The sequence below is a fragment of the Cervus elaphus genome, chromosome 4, assembly GCF_910594005.1.
Source record: "Cervus elaphus chromosome 4, mCerEla1.1, whole genome shotgun sequence".
In the NCBI taxonomy this organism is placed as follows: domain Eukaryota; kingdom Metazoa; phylum Chordata; class Mammalia; order Artiodactyla; family Cervidae; genus Cervus; species Cervus elaphus.
The window spans coordinates 58,990,409-59,014,993 of NC_057818.1; the positions used below are offsets into that span (position 1 = coordinate 58,990,409).

At 41.6% G+C, this 24,585-nt stretch overlaps 2 protein-coding genes and 1 long non-coding RNA gene across 5 annotated transcripts in view; 2 read left to right on the forward strand and 1 right to left on the reverse strand.

Moving 5' to 3' along the window:
• On the reverse strand, positions 1-22,327 carry LOC122692446 (thymosin beta-4-like). 3 transcript variants are annotated; one of them, XR_006340658.1, is made up of 4 exons: positions 22,088-22,327; positions 15,614-15,620; positions 8,315-8,318; positions 1-12 (listed from the first exon to the last, which is right to left on the reverse strand). XR_006340658.1 is itself a non-coding variant. In XM_043900009.1 (1 exon), exon 1 carries the CDS (start codon positions 22,325-22,327, stop codon positions 22,193-22,195), a length of 135 nt encoding a protein of 44 aa, XP_043755944.1. In that variant the 3' UTR covers positions 22,018-22,192. The 3 variants fall into 3 exon arrangements, 1 of the variants encoding a protein (XP_043755944.1); XR_006340659.1 differs by lacking the exons at positions 1-12; positions 8,315-8,318; positions 15,614-15,620 and adding an exon at positions 12,465-12,474; XM_043900009.1 differs by lacking the exons at positions 1-12; positions 8,315-8,318; positions 15,614-15,620 and having other exon boundaries at positions 22,018-22,327.
• Positions 1,801-13,935, forward strand: LOC122692813 (zinc finger protein 420-like). Its single transcript, XM_043900636.1, is given in 3 exon segments — positions 1,801-2,724; positions 10,511-10,973; positions 13,820-13,935. Coding segments are annotated over 3 exon segments (1,503 nt in total).
• Positions 21,915-24,585, forward strand: part of LOC122692451 — a 6,596-nt gene continuing 3,925 nt past the window's right edge. The window contains exon 1 of the long non-coding RNA XR_006340661.1: positions 21,915-22,039. This is a non-coding gene — a long non-coding RNA (uncharacterized LOC122692451). The remainder of the gene's footprint in view (positions 22,040-24,585) is intronic.

Below are 24,585 nucleotides of genomic sequence, written 5' to 3' on the forward strand. Positions count from 1 at the left end.
CAGGCGTGTGCTCTGAAGGCGCCCCTGGAGCCCATGAGCCTACCCTGGTGGGGAGGTGGCTGGGGAGGAGGAAGCAGCTGTCGGGGTCGTGAGATCACCCACCTAGGTGGGAGCCATTCCTAGTGCCTGGAGAGGCAGGGACAGGCACAGGGGCAGAGAGGCTGCAAGGAGGTTCTTCCCTTCAGGCATCACTCAACAACGCCACTCTGCTTTCCTAGGGGTTCAGGCTTCTTCCACAAGCATCCCATATGCAGAGCTCCTCCCTCCCCCCCATCCACTCAGGATGTCTCCTCATGGCCAACCGCAGTCCTCTGCCTGGTTCTGCTCTCCAAACCCCGCGTTCCAGCACCCAGCCCTTGTCTGCAGCGGAGGACACCCTCTCAGTCTGGGTGGGCACGGCAGGGGTCAATATCCTGCGTGCACGTCTCACTCTGTCCTGCACGCTGGTTGCTGTGTTCTATTCCCACAGAGAACGAGGCTCCCCTTCTGTCCCTACTGAGCTCCCCTCAGTGAGGGGCTTCCCTGGATGTGGAGACCTCTCCTCTCTTCAGATCCCCCCAGGGTTTTGCAGGTCCCATCCGGCTTCTTTTCCTCTTCCCTTTCCTCCATCTCTCCCTTGTCCTACCTGGCTCAGCAGGACTCTTTCTTGTCCTTTTAGGTGTCCAAGTTCCTCTGCCCGTGTTCCTCAGGGCTCTGTGAGAAGTTTTCCACTTCAAGATGTATTCTTGATGCTTTTGTGGAGAGGGATGAACTCCACGTCTTCCGAATCCTCTGCCATCTTGACTCCTTCTATCTCGGTTTCAGGCTTAATCTAGCCAAGTGTATGCCAATTTTATGTAAATTGTAAACTATATTCCCCAAGAATAGTAAGTAAAATAACTTATCATTTGGTATCTTTCAGCTGTGTCTTCTCACGACACCCAGGGTTTGAGGACCCAAAAGCCAGGCTTAGAAGATTTCCTCCCAACAGCAAAGCTAGGAATATATGAAAGATTTCACCTTGCAAATTTACATTTAACCAACGACTGGGAATCTATGAGGGCATATAAAGAGCGGAGAGCATGTTATGATGGACACAACCAAGTTGGTTCTGTTTCCCATAAAGTAAACATTCCCATCAAAAGAAATCAAGGATGTGAATCAAATAAGGAAAAACCAATTTCAGGTGACCACTTTCAGTCATCAACATCTGCAGATAACTGTATATTTGTCAGGAAAAATCCACATCATCTCTTGAAACATACATCTTCTCTGAAGGGAAATGAGGAAAATTTGGAAAGTCATCTAGTCTCTACTGCAAATACTCATTCAAACCTATACTCTGAGCATAGGTGTGTATTAAATATACATTCAAACATGTCTGGAAACGAGAAAGTTAAAAATGAGGGGGAAAATCCCCAATACAATCAATTTGAGGGATCGTTTAACAAGGGTTTATTCTTCTTCAACCAGCAACTATTTTCTCCTTGTTGCAAAATCTGTAATGTTGAAAATAATGGGAGAGACCTTATTCAACCATCATTGGTCAATACATATGGAGGTATAATTAGTGCGGAACAACTTTACAAGTGTAACAAAATGAGGAATGCCGTAAGCAGGAGCTCTACCGCCAACAAATACAAGAGTATACCTGATAGAATGAGAAGCTCTTCATGCAATGAAACTGGGCATAATGTTGACCAAGACTCATATCTCATGAAACAACAGGGACATCAATTTTCAGACAACAATTCTAAACATCATAAGTGTAGGAATATATTTTATCAAAGCTCAAATCTTACTATTAATACTTATAAGAATATGGATGTTGGACAGAAGACTTATAATTGTTATGATTATGGTAAAGTTTTTAACCAGTCTCCAAAACTTATTCAACAGCAGAATATTCAGACTAAGCAGAAACATTGCAAGTGTAATACATGTGGAAAAGTCTTTAGTAACTCACCAAATCGAAGTAGACATAGGAAAATTCATACAGGAAGAAAATATTTCAAATGTTCAGCATGTGGGCAAACCTTTAATCAGAGTTCCTATTTAACTGAACATCTGCGAATCCATGCTGGGAAGAAACTATACAAATGTACAGAATGTGAGAAAGTCTTTATCTGCTGTTCATGTGTTACTCAACATCAGCAAATTCACACTAGGGAGAGACCTTATAAATGTACAGAGTGTGGCAAAGCCTTTATCCATTTTTCACTTCTTACTCGACATCAACGAATACATTCTGGGGAGACACCTTATAAATGTACAGCATGTTGCAAAGCCTTTATCCGTTATTCACTTCTTACTCGACATCAACGAATCCATACTGGGGAGAGACCTTATAAATGTACAGCATGTGGCAAGGCTTTTAAGCACAGTTCAAATTTAACTCAACATCACCGAATCCATACTGGGGAGAGACCTTATAAATGTACAGCATGTGGCAAAGCCTTTATCCGTTATTCACTTCTTACTCGACATCAACGAATCCATACTGGGGAGAGAACTTATAAATGTACAGCATGTGGCAAGGCTTTTAAGCACAGTTCAAATTTAACTCAACATCAGCGAATCCATACCGGGGAAAGACCTTATAAATGTACAGCATGTGGCAAGGCTTTTAAGCACACTTCAAATTTAACTCAACATCAGCGAATCCATACCGGGGAAAGGCCTTATAAATGTACAGACTGTGGCAAATCCTTTTCCCACAATTCAGGTCTTTCTCGACATCAGAGAGTTCATACTGCAGAGAAATGTTAGAAATGTAAGGAATGTGGCCGAGAGTTTCATCACAGCCATCACCTCACTCACAATCAGAGAATACATACTGCAGAGAAACCCTAGAAATGAATCAGTGATAAAAAAAAAATTTGGTCCTAAATATACAATTTTGAAAAAAACCAGAGTTTTCTTTGGAAAGGTACATGAATGAAATAGAAAAATGTAGAAAACTGCTTAATCAAACGTAACTCAGTACCAGAGAATTCATACTAGAAAGCATTTCATTAGTACCACTTTTGTTGAATTACTCAAAGCAGAAACACTGTAGCAAGTATTCCATAAGTAAAACACATACAAAATTGATATGTTAGTATGGATCACAAGATGAAGGGGTGGATATTTGCAGAGGTATAATTATTATTAATGTATCCTTGTTTATGTTAATGTTATTTGAGATTATTAAGGAACGAAAAGGAATGTATTTCAACTCTCAAATTACTACATGCTGTGATTTGTTTCTACTGTATATATGAACTTATGTTTTTGATGGTTGTTGCGCAATGGTAAGAGAAGCCCTTCTATATGAAGTGGGAATCATTTACATTTATTCTCCAATTTATAAGATTAAGAACACAGTCATGTTATATACACACTAAACCTTGAATGGAGGTATTTCTCACTGATGTCAAACACCTCTGTGGTCACCATGATGTAAGTGATCAGGGAATAATTCAAAGTAAGACAGAAGTTTGCTCTAAGTTTTCAATAATTATGTTACTTGCTTTTTAAGCATAAAACAAGGATAGTTCATGAAAATCGAAGGTATTTTTATAACAGCAACATAGAGAAATCATGCATATTATCTGGCAGGGTTGAAGTAAAGACACCTCCTCTATCTGATGTAAGTGTAGAAAACTCTGGAAAAGTCATATTAATATAATTAATGTCCATCCATGTTTGCTAAATTAGCCTCCATTTTGTAAACCATATCAATCACATTCTCAGATCATTTCATCAAAGAAACAGGACAGTTTTTAGAAGCTTGTAATGTGTATTTTAATCAAGGATCAAACAACAATTGTAAAAGGTTTTGTTCCACCTGTGCAAAATTAATGTATCTTAATAAAAGTGAATGGTTTTTCAGTGTGGCAATTGATGTGGAATGAATGAAGGGTTAACACACCACCAGCATTAACGTCTCCCACCTATTTAAGGTTGCAGGAAAGGTAACGTAATGATAAACTATTTGAAGCACAGGGGGATGACATCTGTAGAAATTAGTTCCTTACTGCCATTAAACCTCTCATAACTTCATATGTTACCCACCATTTCTACGTTGTATCTCCTCTTTCATTTTTATCTACTTGGACATCGTGGTGGTTCTAATAAGAAGGATCATACAGAGTACTGTTGAGAGCTCCCCTGAACTGCTCCATGCTGTTGCTGCCTCAGCATCTGTCTGGGGAGCAGGCAGCCTGCAGGTCCTTGAACTCACACCAGCCAGTCCTGTGAGCACCTGCACTAGATGACCCCTTCCTTGGGACCAGCAGTCTTGCTGAACCCCAGGGTCTACTGCACAGGCTCCCCTTCAGTGATACCCTCAGAGCTCACCAGAATCTTGCTCGACTTTCTTTGAATGGACCCCTCCACACTCAGCCTGTGGGACCCACAGCACTTCACCCAGGGTCACGTCTGAACCTCAAGTACTGGAAGTTTCTCTGCCTGGTTCTAGCCTTGACCTTCCTCAGGGGCCCTCAAGGCTTGCTGTGAATTCTCTGAGGACCTAGAGTCATAAACTCACCTGCTGCAATTGTCCTTTGTTCTCCTGTTAGTTAAAACTTTTCAGGGGCTCATTTAAGCAAATGTAAGTTTAACAAAGTCACAAAAAGAATAATCAACAGCCATGATGGGAAAATTCTGAACCAAGATTTATAAAATCTTACCCTGTATCATTCTTAGCACATGTGTCTTGTAAGGCTTAAAGGAGCTGTTTTCTCATGGCTTTCACATACTTTGAATGCAATATATAAATATCTGAAGATATATACATAATATGATTTATATAACACATTAAATACAAGATATAAATATCTGAAGTAAACATGTTAGCAGTGAGAAACCCAAGAAAGAATATGTCAGTGTATGTGTACTCTTACATGTTTAACTTAGAGAATTTAAAAATGCTAGGTCAAAGCTGGTCATTTCAGAATTGCAGATGATTTATTAGAAACTATAAAACTTGTCAATTTGTTGATTAATCTACTTTTCATGGAATTCATTTCCTTAAATGTCAGGAGGTTATGTTTTTTAAGGAACTTCCACACGGTCCACCCAGGTGACTGCACCAGCTTACATTCCCTCCAGCAATGTAGGAGGTTCCCTGATCTCCAAGCCCCTTCAGCGTTTATGATATTCTTAGTGGGCTTTTTGCTCATTGTTCTTCTGGCTGGCATGCCTTGATACATCCCTGTAGCTTGGTTCTGCATTTCTTATTCTTTAGCGGTGGTGAGCATCTTTCTTTTGCCTCCTTCCCATGGAAAAGAGCAAGCTGCCCCGCCCAGCCTCAGCAGCTGTGGGGCACAGGCTTAGTCTCCCCACAGCAAGTGGAGTATTCCTGGACCAGGCATGAAGCCCTTGTCCCTTGCAGTCTCAGATGGATTCTCCACCACCGGGTGACCAGTCTGTTTAGCTTTTTTTCCTTTTGAGACATATATATATATTTATTTATTTATTGGAATATAATTGCTTTACAATGTTGTGCTAGTTTGTGCTGTATGATATCATCAATCAGCCGGAAGTATACGTAAATCTTCTCCCTCTTGGCCCTCCCTCCCGTGGTCTCCGTTTCACCCCTCTCCTCAGCACAGAGCACCAAGCTGCGCTCCCTGTGGTAAACAGCAGCTTCCCACCAGCTACCTATTTTAATCATCAGTTCAATTCAGTTGCTCAGTCGTGTCTGACTCTTTCCGACCCCATGGAGTGCTGCACGCCAGGTCTCCCTGTCCATTACCAACTCCTGGAGCTTGCCCAAACTCATGTCCACTGAGTCAGTGATGCCATCCAACCACCTCATCCTCTGTCGGCCCCTTCTCCTCCCCCTTTCAATCTGTCCCAGAGTCAAGCTCTCTTCAAATGAGTCAGTTCTTCACATCAGATTGCCAAAGTATTGAAGTTTCAGCTTCAACATCAGTCCTTCCAATGAATATCAAGACTGATTTCCTTTCGGATGGACTGGTTGGATCACCCTGCAGTCCAAGGGACTCTCAGGAGTCTTCTCCAACGTTTTCCTCATGGTGGTGTATATATGTCAGTTGTACCCTTTCAATTGGTCCCCCTCTTCTTCTCCTGCTGTGTCCATGTCTGATCTCTATATTTGTGCAAATATTGCCTTAACAGATATGTATGGAATTTAAAATATGGTATTGATGAACTTATTTACTGAGCAGGAATATAGGCGCAGAGGTAGTTCTTAAGCTTTTGCATGTTAAGCTTTCAAGGCATAAAATACATTCCATACATTTTATGGCTGTAGCCATGTGTTCTGGAAAACAAACTGACTCAGAAGGACAATGCAGTGCAGTGGAGTGCAGTTTATTATACCGGTGGGGCCAAGGCAGAGTCTCCTCTTAGCCAAGGACCCCGAACAGTTTTTGTGAAAACTTTATATACCCTAAGTGTACTTGCTCAAACCCAGCTCCCCAAATTCCTTGAAACTAGTCTGGAGAAGGTAAAAGAGAGATAGGATCAAAGTTAACCCATGATTCATGTGTCACATGACTAAATAAACAGTGGATATTTATCAACAGTCCTGTGGTCATATCCCAATAAACAGAATGGAATTTACCACTTTCTTCTGTTACAGAGATAATTAACATATTGTTTTAGGCAACAGAGTCCTAGTACAAGTACTGAGGCTTTTGGGGCAGGGGGGGGTGGTGGGGCGGGGGGGGATCTGATTTTCCTTTGGTGTGCCATTTCTACAGACACCGGGGCGCAAAGTAAAGAGTCCACTGGGAGGGTGACCGTGCGTGTAGCCTAATGCTCACAGCCTGGCCTAAGACAGAGTCCAGCTCTCTCTGTTTCCTCCTTCATTACCAAGTGAAAGAAGCCCATTTGAAAATGCTACAAAAAGTAGGATTTTTACAATATGGCTTTTTGGTATAGGTAAATGTTCATATGTGCTCAGTTGTGTCTGAGTATCTGTGATCCCAGGGGCTGTAGCCTGCCAGGCTCACCTCTGTCCATAGATTTCCCAGGAAAGGATACTGGAGTGGGTTGCCATCTCTTCCTCCAGGGGATATTCGTGACCCAAGGGTTGAACCTGCATCACCTGGATGTCCTGCATCGGCAGGGAGATTCCTTACCACTCAGTCACCTGGGAATCTAGTAAGAAATATAGAAGAGATTGAAAAGGTCCATGATTACTGTGGGTTTCGAAGGAGGGACTATGAATATCCTCAGTCTAGAGAACTTTCCAGACCATGAAATAATTTGTGTTAAACTGTCATGATGGACACATGTTACTAAACATTTATCTAGAGGTATGGAGTGCACATTCCTAAAAGAGGAACACAGGGGTAGACTAGAGAGTTGATCTATTTACTGCCCATGTAGATTCATCAGTGGTAACAAATGCTCAGTCTGGTGGGGAAAGCTAAGTAGGGAGATTGTCCACATGTGGGAACAAGAGGTATATGGGAAATGTCTATACTTTATTCTGAATTCTACTGTGAAATAAATCTTCTACAAACTTGGTATTGGTGAATGCAGACTGAATATTTTTTAGAATATATAATATGAGAAAGATGAATATGCTTCTATCTTTAATTTTTCCTTGGTCATTATGCTTTAAAGATGTGGGAAAATAGAGCTCTCTAAATGGAGGAGACAATGAACTGGAGCAGTTGATTCATAAAACCTAGAAAAACACACACAGGAAGTAGAGCAACAACATTCTCAGGTGTTAAATCATGTTTAATGCAACTTATCAGAACACCGAACATTACTTCCTTGGTTGGTCATCAGATAGCATTCAGGGCATCATTTTCAGTGGCGTTTGGCTCCGCCCAAACGCACTGTGAACCTAGCGTGTCCTGCTCACTTCAGTTCAGTTCAGTCGCTCAGTCGCCCTGGACTGCATCTCGCCAGGCCTCCTGCTGCCCCTGGTTTCCTCTCCAAGAAATTGGGGATGGAAATGCCTCCAGGCTCCTGGTCTCTGAAGTTGCAGGTGCCACGCCTGCAGAGAGGTGGTCACAAAGCAAATCATTTCGTGAAAACCTGTGTCCCCAGGCTGCAGAGGGGGGTGAAAAAAACTAAGGACAGGGGAGACCTTTGGGAAGAATTCTGCAAGTAAAGCCTGGCAGGAACCCAAGACCCCCAGGTGATTCCCACCACTCACTCACCTCTCCCCTCCCAGACCCCAAGGGTACAGGCAGGCTCTGGACCACCACACCCATCCTAGAAAGAGCCCCTCCCCAGGGAATCAGGTTGACCTTCTTTGCTTCTAGAAGTTCCCTCCCTAAACCCTCCCTTCCTGAGGTCTCAGGTGTGAGGTTTCCCCTCAGGGCTCTGAATGCGGGTCTTCCTCTTACATTTCTTTCACAACCTTCCTAGGGTGGGTCAGGTAGTAGAGAAGCAGGGTCCACTGTCTCTCGTGAACTGTTCTCTGTAACTTGAAAAGGAAGGAGAAGAACTAGCCCAGACGATCTGCAAATAGTGTAGAGCACCAGGATGTGATTAGCATTATCAGGTTAGTCTTGATTCCCCACTACAGATTGGGAACACAGAAAGTCGAGAAGGAGCTCAGAAAAGGGTGAGGGAAACAGGAAAACTTTTTCTTCTCTTTCCCTGCAGCAGTTGCAGGTTAAAGAGCTGCATGGATGTCTTTGAAGGTATTTTCTCAAGATGCAGATGTGAGTTTGTGACGTAACATCCCCAGAGAAGACGCAGAGCAGGAGGAAGGAGGAAATGTCAGCTTCTCAGGTACGTGTCCTGTCCCGGGTGTGGGGCTGTGTCTGCTTTTCTTCCTGAAATGCCTGGACTGAGAACTTGCAAACCTTTAGTTCTCTGCTTCTAACTTTTCTGCCTGGGTGTTTGTTATCAAGTTCTTTATTTTTTTCCTTTTTTTGTTATCATAGTGAAGCCTGGCTCTTTAGACCACTTCTCCCTTGTGTCCCAGAATCTTGTCTCCCTTGTCTGTATCCTGGCTTTCTATGGAGCATGATGAATTCTCAACATGAATTAGCGACTTTCAACTGGTGAATATATTCCCTTTGTGAGAGAGAAACACGGAGAGACACTGGTATCCGAGATTCCTATTGGGATGTGGTTCGGTGTTGGGATCTTAGGGAACTAGGGGAAATGCCATGATGAGTTTACATGGGGATGCAATTTCAGCTCTTTAGGAGTTAGAAAATGCCCTTATATATTGAATAAGCTCAGTGATCGAGAATTTTTCAGAAAATGCTCAGAAATAAAAAGAAAACTAAGAGATACTGTCCTCTGTGATGCTAAGACTTACTAGTTAAAACACAATGTTAGGTATTTAGAGTAGGGAAAAAGAGTCCAAAATGGAGGTGGCTAAAAGACCTGGAAGGGAAAGCCCGCGAAAATAGAACAAAGGAAGGTCTGAGGACTGGAGTGAGAACCTCAGGTAAAACAAACAATTTTTTTTCTTTGTTTACATAAGATTTACATAAGACAGACCCGGGGCAGAGAAACAGATAAAAAGAGGAGCCAAAGGCCTCTTCCTTCTTCCCTTTGTCTCTCTCTCCCGAGCTATGGGGTTATCATTTTTTGAAACATACACGTTCTCTGAAGGGAAATGTGGAAAATCTGGAAAGTCATCCAGTCTCTACTGCAAATACTCATTCAAACCACTCTGAACACAGGCTTCAATTACACACACATTCAAGCACGTCTGAAAACCAGAAATTTAAAAATGATGGGGAAAACTCACAATATAATCAATTTGAGGGATCTGTGAGCAAGGGGTCATTATTCTTCCACCAACAGACAGTTTCTCTCTGTTCCAAAGTGTGTAATGTTGATAATAATGGGAAAGTGTTAATCCCACCATCATTGTTCAATACGCATCATGATATGGTTAATATGGAACAACTTCTCACATGTAACAACACGAATCAGGCCTTAAGTAAGAGCTCTACCCCCAATAATTACAAGAATATTTACGATGGAGTGAGAAGCTATTCATGCAATGAAACTGGATCTAAAATTGAACAAGACTCTAACCCTATGAAACATCAGGGACCTCAATCTTCAGACAAGGATTCTAAAAATAGTACATGTAGGAATATCTTTTATCAAGCATCAGGTCTTCCACTAAAGAAGAGTACACATACAGGAGAGAAGACTTATAATTGTGAATATAGTGATAGTTCTAATCAGTCTTCAAATCTTACTCAACAGCAGAATATTCAGGATCCGCAGAAAAGTTACAAGTGTAAGAAATGTGAGAAAGCCTTTACTAACTCATCCAGTCTAAGTAGACACAGGAAAATTCATTCAAGATGGAAACCTTTTATAGGTACATATAAATGTAAAAAGTGTGGCAAAGCCTTTAATCAGAAGTCAAATCTTACTCAGCACCAGAGAATTCATACTGGAGAGAATGAATAAATTCTCTTATAAATGTAATCCTTATAAATGTAAGGATTGTGGCAAAGAATTTAACCAGTGCTCAGGTCTCACTTACCATCAGAAAATTCATACTGGAGACAAGCCTTATAAATGTAAGGATTGTGGCAAAGCATTTAGACAGCACTCATGTCTTACTAAACAGCAAGTAATCCATACTGGAGAGAAATCTTATAAATGTAAAGAATGTAGAAAAGCCTTCAGTCACTACTCAACTCTTACTAAACACCAGCGAATTCATACTGGAGAGAAGCCTTATAAATGTAAGGATTGTGGCAAAGAATTTAACCAGTGCTCAGCTCCTACTTACCATCAGAGAATTCATACTGGAGAGAAACCTTATAAATGTACAGAATGTGGGAAATCCTTTAGTCAGAACTCAACTCTTACTCAACGCCAGTGAATTCATACTGGGGAGAGGGCTTATAAATGTAAGGATTGTGGCAAAGACTTTAGCAAGCACTCAGGTCTTACTTACCATCAGAGAATTCATACTGCAGAGAAACCTTATAAATGTAAAGAATGTGGAAAAGCCTTCGGTCACCACTCAAGTCTTATTCAACACCAGCGAATTCATAACGGAGAGAAACCTTACAAATGTAAAGAATGTGGAAAGCCTTTATCAAGAACTCACATCTTACTCAACATCAGAGAATTCATACTGGAAGAAAAACCTTATAAATGTAAGGAAAGTGGCAAAGGCTTTAACCAGAGCTCTCACCTTACTAAACATCAGAAAGCACGTACTGGAGAGAAACTCTAGTAATAAAATAAGTGATGGAAGAGGTTTGTCCTAAACATACACTTCAGAAAATACAGGACGGCTTATTTAAGAAAGATAAGAAATGACATAAAACAATGTAGAAAAGTATTTAAAGAAAGTTAAATCTAAATAAATACCAGATATTGCACACTAGAAAAAGTGAAAGTTGCTCAGTTGTGTCCAACTCTGCAACCCCAGGGACTGTGTCCACGGAATTCTCCAGGCCAGAATACTGGAGTGGGAGGTGGATTCTTTACCAACTGAGCTTTCAGGGAAGCCTGCACACTAGAAAGCATTTCATCAATCCTGTTTTTTGAAGTTCTCTTCAGGAGAAGTATTGTAGATAGTAATCCATAGTTAAAACATAGAAAATTGATATGTTAGTATGGATCACAAGATGAAGGGTTGGTATTTAGAAATGTACAATTATTAGCAATATATCTTTGCTTATATTGACACGATTTGTGATTATTTGAAAACCAAGATATGTTATTGAACTCTCAAGTTACTCCATGCTGCTATGCTTCATTTTTAGTGTGTATGCAAAGTTACATTTTTGATGATTGCTACTCAAAGATGAGAGAAGGCCATCTATCCTAGAGAGAAGTCATTTATATTTATTCTCCATTAGGAGATTAAGGACACAGTGATGTAGCATGTACACTGAACATTTAAATGGAGGTGTTAGTCATTCTTGTCAAACATCCCTATAGGTCACCATGAAGTAAGTGTCCAGGGAGTAATTCCACATATTAAAGTAAGATGCACATTTTCAATAGTTATGTCACTTGCATTTTAAGGAAAATACACTGACAGTTCACTGAACTCTTGATGTAGCTTTATAATATCAACAGATGTCATGAATATTAGTTGACATGTTTCAAATAAAGATACCTCTGATACCCTAGAAATGTATGGAAACCCTTCTCAGAAAAGTCATGTAATTAGTGTACATCTTGTTTCATTTGTAAATGATTAGCCTCCATTTTGTAACCGTAGAAATCACAGTTCTGAGATCATTGTATCAGAGGAATGAATATCGTTGTTTATGCTTGTAATCTGTATTTAATCAGTTACACAGTGGATTGGAAAAGGTTTTATTCTTTCTATGTGTGATAGTACATGTTAATAAAACTGATGGTTTCTTGTGATAAAGCCGGAATGTAATGAATGAAGTGTCAACCTACCGATTTAAGGTTGCAGGGAAGAATACCTAACAATAAACTCTTTGTTAGCACAGAGGGATGATATCTGTAACAATTAGTTTCCTTACTGCCTTTACGCCTCAAATAATTGGATATTTCCCATCATTTCTCCTTTGTACTTTCCCCTCCTCTCTGTAACTGCTGGGACATTGTGATGGTTCCAATAAGGATTATACAGAGTACTGTTGAGTGCTCCCCTGAACTGCTCCATGCTGTTGCTGCCTCAGCATCTGTCTGGGGAGCAGCATCTGCAGGTCCTTGAACTCACACCAGCCAGTCCTGTGAGCACCTGCTCTAGACAACCACCCACCTTGTGATCAGCAGTCTTGCTGAACCCCAGGTTCTACTTCACAGGCTCCCCACTTCAATGCCACCCTCACAGTGCTCACCAGATTCCTGCTCCCCTTGGTTTGAATAGACCCATCCACACTCAGCCTGGGGAGCCCACAGCACTTCACCCAGGGTGTCTTATAAAGGCCTGAACACCAAGTACTGGAACTTTCTCTGCTTGGTCCTAACCTTGACCTAAGAAATTCCTGCCCTAAACCCTCCTCTCCTGAGAGGTCTCAGCTGTGCTGAGAGTGAGGGCTGAAGCTCAGGGCTCCTGAGTGTGGGTCTTGGGGGAGAAGCATCAGAACAAACAGAATTTACTAAAGACTCATTTCATGGCCCCACTTCAGACCTGCAGATTCATAACTTCTTAGGGTGGGGACCTGACCTCGAGGGGCTCATATTCACTGAAGTGGTTCAGAAAGAATCTTTTAAGTGGTTTCAACCTGGTTTGCTATCAATATCACATGACCAGTGTTAAGGGATAGCCTCCCCGGTGCCCTCCCCACAGAGTGCTCTCGGTCCTGTGGGAGCATCAGTGTGGTGTGTAGGAAGTGCTCCAGGGGATTCTAAGGGGAGGCCCGGGATAAGGACGCGGCTCCTGGTGCATTTGTGAGACCTGAGGCCCGGTTTCAGTCCAAGAAGAGGCCGCAGGGTTGGTCTAGCTGGATTTGGACCGGGAAGTCAACTCACATCATCTGTGTGAGCAGAGGGTTAGGAGCTCTCTATGGGGAGAGAACAATCAAGAAATTAGTTCACAGACTGGTCTCCAGGTAGGAAGTGATTGTTCCTGAATCTCTCCTGAGACAGAGGACAGGAGAGGTGAGTCTTTTCAGCTTTTCAAGGTCCTTCTGTCTGTAGTGGTGAAGTAGTTGCAGGTTTAAGAGCTGTGCGGATGCCTTTGAAGGTATTTTCTCAAGATGCAGAGATACGTTCGCTGCATAACATCCCCAGAGAAGACGCAGAGCAGGAGGAAGAAGAGGAGGAGACGGCAGCTTCTCAGGTACATGTCCTGTCCTGGTTCTGGGTCTGTGTCTGCTTTTCCTCCTGAAATGCCTGGACTGAGGGAACCTGCAAACCTTTAGTTCTCGGCTTCTAATTTTTCTGCCTGGGGCGTTTGTTATCAACTTCTTATTTTTTCCTTTTCTTACCATAGTGAGGACCGGCTCTTTAGACCACTTCTCCCTTGTGTCCCAGAACCTTGTCTCCCTTGTCTGTAGGGAGCATGATGAATTCTGGCTTTCTATAGAGCATGATGAATTCTCAACCTGAATTAGTGACTTTCAACTAGTGAAAATATTCCCTTTGTGAGAAATAAACATGGGGAGGCATAGGTTCTGAGATTCCCATTGGCATGTGGTTCAGTCTTGGGATCTTAGAGAAGTAGGGGAAATTAGTGATGAATTTACTTGTATACGCAACTTCAGACATTTAGAATAGGATTAAGAAATTGTCCTTTATGAACAGAATTACTGCAGTGGTCCAGAGTTCCACAGGAAGTTTGGGGAAAAGAAGGAGAAATGTATGAGAGAGTGTTCTCCACATTGGCAGGAAGGACTCACTCTTAAGTGTAGCCTTAGGATACAGAACATGGAAGTTATGTAAGAAGAGAATTTTGCATAAAACTGGTATTTTTCAGGATTCAGATCACTGCTAACATTTATCCCATTACACCTCACGTTTTCTGGTTCAGGTGCTTCTGTGATACTGCAACTGGGATGTTCTTGCTTTCTGTCATTAAAATGGATTTTTGAAAGATTTAGTGAGGGATGTGTATAAGCTGACAAAATTAATGTAGCAAACCACACCTTCTTAGTTCTGTTTGCTTTGGAAAATGAACACTCACCTGTGTTTAGTAAGGTTCTTGCTTTTGGGGAATGGAGGTTTTCATCACTCAAGCCCAGGTCTGATCATTTCCGTTAATAATATACTCTGTGCTCATTTTCCAGACAGAAATCTTATCACATCTTTGTGTTTTCTACAATATTTACAAGAATGTTATTACTTATGTATGTTTAACTGTTAAATCTAAAATATGATTCAACACACATGATAGAGATTTTCAAAGGAATAAAAGATTCAGAACCAAGAGCTCTAATTTATTTTATGTCTTTGTGTTCTTGCACTGTAATGTATTTTAAAAATATAGATTATTGCCACAAATAAATTATAAGATTTAAGCACAGAAATCTACTCCTGATTTTATAAACATGAATAATTTTTCTCCCAAATAGTGTATGGTTGTGTGCATGAAAATGTTAACAGTATATGACATTTTTTCTGTTTTTGATATTTTTGCCAGTTACCTCAACTGGTAAAACATCCATTAGAGTGGTCTCTGTGTTCAGTTCAGTTCAGTCGCTCAGTCAGGTCTCTGTGTTGACTTAATTCTTTTTACATAAAATTGAGCTCAGATCCATTGAAGTAAATCCCAAGCTCTACCATTTTCTGAATATTTGATCAAATATTCCAAACCATTTTGAAGAGCAATATTTTTATCTAAAATTATTTATATGGCTCATTCAAGGTTAAAAAAATAAAAAACTGTTAGAAAGTTCTATAGTTCAAAAATAGGCAAAAAGATTGTTTTCTCTGCTTACTAATCTATTAAACCTGTAAAATCTGTAAAGCGCATAAAGTTCAATAATAACTATGAATTCTTACCTGGCTCTTTTCAGTTCAGTTCAGTTGCTCAGTTGTGTCCGACTCTCTGCAACCCCATGGACTGCAGCACATCTGACAATCACCAACTCCCGGAGCTTACTCAACCATATGTCCGTTGAGTCAGTGATGCCATCTAACCATCTCATCCTCTGTCATCCCCTTCTCCTCCCGCCTTCAACCTTTCCCAGCATCAGGGTCTTTTCAAATGAGTCCGTTCTTCACATCAGGTGGCCAAGGTATTGGAGTTTCAGCTTCAGCATCAATCCTTCCAATGAATATTCAGGACTGATCTCCTTTAGGATGGACTGGTTGGATGTCCTGGGGACTCCCAAGAGTCTTCTCCAACACCACCGTTCAAAAGCATCAATTCTTTGGCACTCAGCTTTCTTTATAGTCCAACTCTCACATCCATATATGACTGCTAGAAAAAACATAGCTTTGACTAGACAGACCTTTGCTGACAAAGTAATGTCTCTGCTTTTTTATATGCTGTCTAAGTTGGTCATAGTTTTTCTTCCAAGGAGTAAGCATTTTAATTTCATGGCTGCAGTCACCATCTGCAGTGATTTTGAAGCCCCAAACAATAAAGTCTCTCACTGTTTCCATTGTTCCCCCGTCTATTCGCCATGAAGTGATGAGACTGGATGCCATGGCTATCGGCCATGACTCTTTGACCTCCGTGCTATTCACAATGGCCATTTATCAACCAGACATTTAGTTAAAACTAAGCTTGTTCAAGATGAAAAACTGTGGCCCCACCCTAGAATTCTTGACTCACAATGTGCTTTTAAAAAAAATTCCTGCTTTGACTGATATTTATCCTGTGGAACACAAGGAAAATCCTCAAAAGTAAATATGCCTCTGTTGATCACATTTAATAATTTTTCTCCCAGATGAATGAATGAATCGTAGTCTCTCAGTCATGTCCCACTCTTCGTGACCCCATGGACTATATAGCCTGCCAGGTTCCTCTCTCCATAAGATTCTCCAGGCAAGAATACTGGAGTGGGTTGCCATTTCCTTCTCCAGGGATCTTCCCAACCTAGGGATCGAATCCAGGTCACCCGCATTGTAGACAGATTCTTTACCGTCTGAGCCAGCAGGGAAGTCCAAGTGGCTTTGTGGATCATATGTCATCCTGTTTTCTTCAGGTTAGAAATATGGTAGCACATATTGCTATCTAAAAAAGTATATTATTGCATAACATCAGACACTCTTCTCATTGAAAAACTAGTTCTCTGAACTTGCTGTTTTCATCTTGGGTCACATAAGGAAGTCTTCCCACAGTCACATGGCATACATATTTTGCATTTCAGGGACGGCTGACATTCCAGGGTCTGGCCATAGACTTCACTCAAGAGTGAGAGAGTCAGTTCCAAAAGAAAAAAAAAAAAAGAGAGAGAGTCAGTTCCTAGGTAGGTTGATAAGAAGTCTGGGGTTCCCCAAGGAGAGAGGGGTCTGGAATTCTCAAGGAAGAGGAAAGGACAGACTTTTTTGTCTACATTCCTTAGGCTTCATCAATTACATAACTCAGTTTAAACTGTACTAGGGATTATACAACAACACTGTATCCTGCTTGAGGACAGTTTCTCTTTCCTGAAAAGCCTTCTGGCTAATCCTGTTATCTTAAAGTGTAAATTATGGGAGTGGGTCTAGTAAGATCTTTACAACCTCCAGACATTCTTTTGATTCTTTGTGATGACTAATTAAAAGGTATTTAACTCCCTTGCCAACACTAGTGAGTGGGCACTCTTTCTGCCCCCTTCTGATGTCTATTTCAGACGCTTTCTCTACCTCTTTTATACTTTAATAAAACTCTATCACACAAAAGCTCTGAGTGATCAAGCCTCATCTCTGGCCCCAGATAGAATTCTTCTTCGGAGGCCAAGAAGCCCGGCATCTCTGTAGTTCAGCAACAACCTTTCAAGAGGAGCGGGAATGCCTGGACCTCGGTCAGTGGAAATTGTCCAGGGATGTGATGTTACAGAACTACTGGAACCTGGCCTGTTTGGGTGAGGATAGCTTCCTTCCAGAATCCCTTATCTACCCTCAGGGTTTGGGTTCCTTCACTTGTAGAATGTCTCCTGGAGTCTCCTGCATCCTACGATCTCTGCTACTGAGGAATAATTGGGAGTTTGTGAGTACAGACAGAAAGCTTCATGATGATTCACATGATTCTAACCTTCTTCTTTCTTGAGTGCTCTGCCTCCTTCGCTCTAGACTAGTGGTCACTCTAACTTTACTGGGATAAAGTCATGCTGCCCTCCTCATAAAGACAGAGGTCCACCCTTATTTTTGGCTGAGTGTTATTCTGATAGAGACCGCAGGATCTGGGTTTTAGCTATTGCCTACTACTGTAAAGGTGCTTTCTATAAAGCTTTTTGGGAAGTCACATTCTAGACTCTTTACACATTCTACAATGCCTTCCTCTCTCACGAGACCGCAATGTTGTTCAGTCACTGAGTCGTTTCCGACTCTTTGTGACCCCATGGACTGCAGCACGTCAGGCCTCCCTGTCCATCACCAACTCCCAGAGCTTGCTCAAACTCATGTCCATTGAGTTGATGATGCCAACTAACCATCTCATCCTCTGTCGCCCCCTTCTTCTCCTGCCTTCAATCTTTCCCAGCATCAGGGTCTTTTCCAATGAGTTGGCTCTTAGCATCAGGTGGCCAAAGTACTGGAGTTTCAGCTTCAGCATCAGTCCTTCCAATGAATATTCAGCACTGATTTCATTTAGGATGGACTGGTTTGATCTCCTGGCTATTCGAGGGACTCTCAAGAGTCTTCTCCAACACCACAGCTCAAAAGCATCAGTTCTTCGGCACTCAGCCTTCTTTATGGTCCAAACCTCACATCCATACATGACTACTGGAAAAACCATAGCTTTGACTAGACACCACTTTGTTGGCAAAGTGATGTGTCTGCTTTTTAGCATGCTGTCTAGGTTTGTCACAGCTTTTCTTCCAAGGAGCAAGCATCTTTTAATTTCATGGCTGCAGTCACCCAGTTCAGTGATTTTGGAGTCCAAGGAAATAAAGTCTCTCACTGTTACCATTGTTTCCCCTTTCCTTTGACATGAAGAGATGGGACTGGATGCCATGATCTTAGTTTTTTGAATTTTGAGTATTAAGACAGCTTTTTCACTCTCCTCTTTCACTTTCATTGAGAGGATCCTTAGTTCCTCTTTGCTTTCTGCCTTAAGGGTGGTGTCATCTGCATATCTGAGGTTATTGATATTTTTCCTGGCAATCTTGATTCCAGCTTGAGCCTCATCCAACCCAGCATTTTGCATAATGTTATCCGCATATAAGTTAAATAAGCAGGTGACAATATACAGCTTTGATGTACTCCTTTCCCAATTTGGAACCAGTTCATTGTTCCATGTTCAGTTCTAACTGTTTCTTCTTGACCTGCATGCCAGTTCCTCAGTAAGCAGATCAGGTGGTCTGGTATTCCCATCTCTTTCAGAATTTTCCACAGTTTGTTGTGATCCACACAAAGCCTTTAGCATAATCAATGAAGCAGAAGTAGATATTTTCTGGAATTCTCTTGCTTTTTCTATGATCCAACGGATGTTGGCAATTTCATCTCTGACTCATCTGCCTTTTCTAAATCCAGCTTGTACATCTGGACATTCTCAGTTCACATACTGTTGAAGCCTAGCTTGAAGGATTTTGAGCATTACCTTGCTGGCAAGTAAAATGAGTGCAATTGTGCAGAAGTTTGAACATTCTTTGGCACTGATCTTCTTTGGGATTGGAGTGAAAGCTGATCTTTTCCAACCTGTGGCCACTGCTGTGTTTTCCAAATTTGCTGGCATACTGCGTGCAGCAGTTTCACAGCATCATCTTTTAGAATTTGCAATAGCTCGGCTGGAAATCCGTCATCTCCAATAGCTCTGTTTATAGTGATGCTTCCTAAGACCCACTTGACTTCTCACTCCAGGATTTCTGACTCTAGGTGAGTGATCACACCATCAGCTTATCTGATGTGACAAGATCTTTTTAGTTTAGTTCATCTGTGTATTTTCACCACCTCTCCTTAATAGTCAAGTCCAACTCTTTGTGACCCCATGGACTACACAGTCTGTCGAATTCTCGAGGCCAGAATACTGGAGTGGGTAGCCCTTCCTTCTCCAGAGAACCTTCCCAACCCAGGGTTTGAACCTAGGTCTCCCACATTGCAGGAGGATTCTGTACCCGCTGAGCCACTGGGGACGCCCAGTATAGTTCATCTCTGTATCCTTGCCACTTGTCCTCATTATCTTCTGCTTTTGTTAGGGCCATACTGTTTCTGTCCTTTATTGTGCCCATCTTTGCATGAAGTGTTCCCTTGATATCTCTCTTTCTCTTTTTTTATTTTTTGGTTAATTTTTATTTTCTATTGGAGTAGAGTTGATTTCTTTTGTGTTTGTTTTACGTTTACAAGAACATTATTCAGTTATACACAGATGTATATCTCCTCTGTTCTTTTTTGTGGTCTTTTCCCATATAGGTTCTTCCAGTGTATCTGGCCACTTCCCTGTGCTATGTGGTAGGTCCACTGGCATTATCTATATGATAAAAAGTAGTGTGTTTTTGTTAATAGCAATCTCTAAATGTCTCCCTGCCACTACATTTTTTTAAAAAGTTGTAAGTTGGGTTTCTACGTCTGTGAGTCTGTTTCTGTTGATAGTTAATTTGTATAAATTTATAGATGCCCCCTCTAAGTGATACTTCTTCTTTCATCTCTGACTTCACTGAGTATGATAAGTTCTCAGTCCATCCATGCTCCTGAAAATGTCATTCATTCATTCTTTTGGAGTGTATTCCAGTGTTTAGATGGACATGAGACTCTTCATTTCTCTATAGATGGAACTTTGGTTGATGCTCTGTCTTAGATATTGTTAATAGTGTTGCCCTGAAAATAGAGGTGCAACTATCATTTTAAATCATGATTTTCTCTGGGTCTAAGGCAAGGGGTGGGCTTGCCAGATCGTGTGGTATGTCTATATTTAGTGTTTTAAGGAATTTCCACACTCCTATCCTAGTGGCTTCACCCACTCAATTACACTCCCACCCACAATGTAGGAGGATTCTCCGTGACCCTTGCCCTCAGCAACAATTAACCTTTGAAGACCTTTTGGAAGATGGATGTTCTGTGGGGTATGAGGTGATACCTCACTGCAGTTTTGATTAGCACTTCTCTAAATATGATCCTGAGCATCTTTTCATGTGTTTTATGGCCATCTGGATGCCTTCCTTGGAGAAATATCCATTTAGATCTTTGTCGGTTTTTCTATTGGACTGATAGGGTTTTTTTATGCAGCTTTATTATGAGCTGCGTGAGCAGTTTGCATGTTGGAAGATGAATTCATTATTTTAAACATCTGTTGCAAACATTTATTTTCCCATTCTGAGGGTTGTCTTTTTCTTTCTTTTAGGATTGCCCTTGCAGTGCAAAAGCTTTTTAGGTGATGAAGTGCCTTTTTAAAGTTTTGTTTTAGTTTTAATTATTCTTGTTATGCCCGATGTCTGAATCCCCGAGCGGGAAGAGAGAAGGCTTCCAAGACAATGCAACTCGCAAAAAAGGGAAGTTTATTGCTGGCTTGAGTCAGGGCTTACTGCTGCAACCAACGCAGTGGTGCAGGGTCAGAAAGCGCTGAGCCCAAGCTGTTACCCAATTTATAAGGCGTGCATAAGCCGTTGGTAGCTGGCTTAAGTGGATTGGTTACATGTTTGCAAAGTAATCTTATTGGCTCAAACCTTCGCGGGCTTTTTTCAAACTTGGGCGTTCGCAGGCTTTTCAGCTTTCCCCTGATAGGTTCCCTTTTTCTTGCTAGGCACATGTTGATTGGCTGGCTCCAGGTGGCCTGATAATCATGTTACCCTGGAAAACCAGGCCTACTGCTAATCTAGGCTGCCTGTCATGGCGCAGCCTCACAGTTACCGCTGATAAATCTACATGGGCAGTAAATAGATAAACTCTCTAGTTTACCTCTGTGTTCCTCTTCTAGGAATGTGCACTCCATACCTCTAGATAAGTGGTTAATAACATGTGTCCATCGTGACAGTTTAACAGAAATTATTTCATGGTCCAGAAAGTTCTCTAGACTTAGGTATTCATAGTCCCTCCTTTGAAATCCATGGTAATCATGGACCTTTTCAATCTCTTCTATATTTCTTACTAGATTCCCAGGTGACTGAGTGGTAAGGAATCTGCCTGCCGATGCAGGACATCCACGTGATGTGGGTTCGATCCTTGCGTCAGGAAGATCCCCTGGAAGAAGAGATGGCAACCCACTCCAGTATCCTTTCCTGGGAAATCTATGGACAGAGGTGAGCCTGGCAGGCTACAGCCCCTGGGATCACAAATACTCAGACACAACTGAGCACACATAAGTACATTTACCTACACCAAAAAGTCATATTGTAAAAATCCTACTTTTTCTAGCATTTTCTTTTTTTTTTTTTCCAGGTTTTAAAACTTTTTATTTGCATATTAAAAGAATTGTGCATTCCAATACTTAAAATCATTTGAACAACAACAACAAAAAATGGCACTCTGATTAAACTTTATTTTACAGCCCACAGAACACCTTGGACCAGCTTTTTACTCTAGAATTCACTGTCGTCCCGCCCAGCTTCCTCCTTCACCAACATGCAAGTTCTTTTCCTTCCCTGCCAGCCACATAGACAGATGGGAGAGGCAGGCGCGGCCTACGTTGTCAGTAGTTCTCCATTCTTTGATGTGAACAGGGGTAGCAGGTCATTTAAACTCGATCCAACCTCTTTGCATTTTACAAAGTTAAACAGCTAAAAGAAGTAAAATAAGAAGGCAATGCTTGTGGAATGTACAGTGCACACTGGCGGCGCACGCTTCATTACCACTCGCCTGCTTGCTTCTCCTGTTCAATCGTTTCTTTCCAAGGCAGTGGGTTTTTCTCTTGCGTTTCCATTTTCTTCAATTTCGACTTATCAAACTTCTCAATCTCCACCATACCGGGCTTGTCAGACATTGTTGCAGAGGGCAGGGAGCGAGCTGCGAGCGAGTGAAGTCTGGTCTGCGCTGTGGCCGCTGCCGAGTCTAGCATTTTCAAATGGGCTTCTTTCACTTAGTAATGAAAGAGGAAACAGACAGAGCTGAACTCCGTCTTAGGCCAGGCTGTGAGCATTAGGCTACACGCATGGTCACCCTCCCAGTGGACTCTGAACTTTGCGACCAGGTGTCTATAGAAATGGCATACCAATGGAAAATCAGATCCCACCCGCCCCCCACCCCCCCATAAAAGAGCCTCAATACTTCTACTTGGACTCTGTTGCCTAAAAGAATATGTTAATCATCTCTGTAACAGAACAAAGTGATAAATTCCATTCTGTTTACTGGGATATGACCACAGGCCTGTTGATAAATATCCACTGTTTATTTAGTCCTGTATGCCTTGAAAGCTTAACATGCAAAAGCTTAAGAACTACCTCTGTGCCTATATTCCTGCTGAGTAAATAAGTTCATAAATACCATTTTTTAAATTCCATACATATCTGTTAAGGCAATATTTGCACAAATATAGAGATCAGACGTGGTCACAGCAGGAGAAGAAGAGGGGGACCAATTGAAAGGGTACCATTGACATATATACACCACCATGGGTAAAACGTTGGAGAAGACTCTTGAGAGTCCCTTGGACTGCAAGCAGATCCAAAGAGATAAAGGAAATCAGTCCTGATATTCATTGGAAGGACTGATGTTGAAGCTGAAATTTCAATACTTTGACCATCTGATGTGAAGAACTGACTCATTTGAAGAGACCCTGACGCTGGGACAGATTGAAAGGGGGAGGGGATGGGGACGACAGAGGATGAGGTGGTTGGATGGCATCACTGACTCAATGGACATGAGTTTGATCAAGCTCCAGGAGTTGGTGATGGACAGGGAGACCTGGCGTGCAGCACTCCATGGGGTCTCAAAGAGTCAGACACGACTGAGCAAGTGAACTGAATTGACGGTGAAAATAGGTAGCTGGTGGGAAGCTGCTGTTTACCACAGGGAGCTCAGCTTGGTGCTCTGTGCTGAGGAGAGGGGTGAAACGGAGACCACGGGAGGGAGGGCCAAGAGGGAGAAGATTTATGTATACTTACGGCTGATTGACAATGTCATACAGCACAAACTAGCACAACATTGTAAAGCAATTATATTCCAATAAGTAAATATATATCTATATGTCTCAAAAGGAAAAAATGCTAAACATACTGGTCACCCGGTGGTGGAGAATCCATCTCACACTGCAGGGGACAAGGGCTTCATCCCTGGTGCAGGAATACTCCACATGCTGTCAGGAGACTAAGCCTGTGCCCCAGAGCTGCTGAGGCTGGGTGGGGCAGCTTGCTCTTTTCGATGGGCAGGAGGCAAAAGAAAGATGCTCACCACCGCTAAACAATAAGAAATACAGAGCAAAGCTACAGGGATGTATCACTGCATGCCAGTCAGAAGAACAATGAGCAAAAAGCCCACTAATAATATAATAAACGCTGAAGGGGCTTGGAGATCAGGGAACCTCCTACATGGCTGGAGGGAATGTAAGCTGGTGCAGTCACGTGGCTGGACTGTGTGGAAGTTCCTTAAAAAACATAACCTCCTGACATTTAAGGAAATGAATTCTATGAAAAGTAGACAAAACAGATTAATCAACAAATTGACAAGTTTTATAGTTTTTAGTAAATCATCTGCAATTCTGAAATGACCAGTTTTGATCTAGCATTTCTAAATTCTCTAAGTTAAATATGTAAGAATACACATACACTCACATATTCCTTCTTGGTTTTCTCATTGCTAACATGTATACCTTCAGATATTTATATCTTGTATTCAATGTGTGTTATATAAATCATATTATGTATATATCTTCAGATATTTATATATTGCATTCAAAGTATGCCAAAGCCATGAGAAAACAGTTCCTTTAGCCTTACAAGACACATGTGCTAAGAATGATACAGGGTAAGATTTTATAAATCTTGGTTCACAATTTTCCCGTTATAGCTTTTGATTATTCTTTTTGTGACTTTGTTAAACTTACATTTGCTTAAATGTGCCCCTGAAAAGTTTTAGCTAACAGAAGAACAAAGGACAATTGCAGCAGATGAGTTTATGACTTTAGGTCCTCAGAGAATTCACAGCAAGCCTTGAGGGCCCCTGAGGAAGGTCAAGGCTAGAACCAGGCCGAGAAAATTCCAGTACTTGGGGTTCAGACCTGACCCTGGGTGAAGTGCTGTGGGT

Coding starts and splice junctions, on each gene's coding strand:
- LOC122692446 (XM_043900009.1), bottom strand. CDS start 22,327: ATGTCTGACAAGCCCGGTATGGTGGAGATTGAGAAGTTTGATAAGTCG.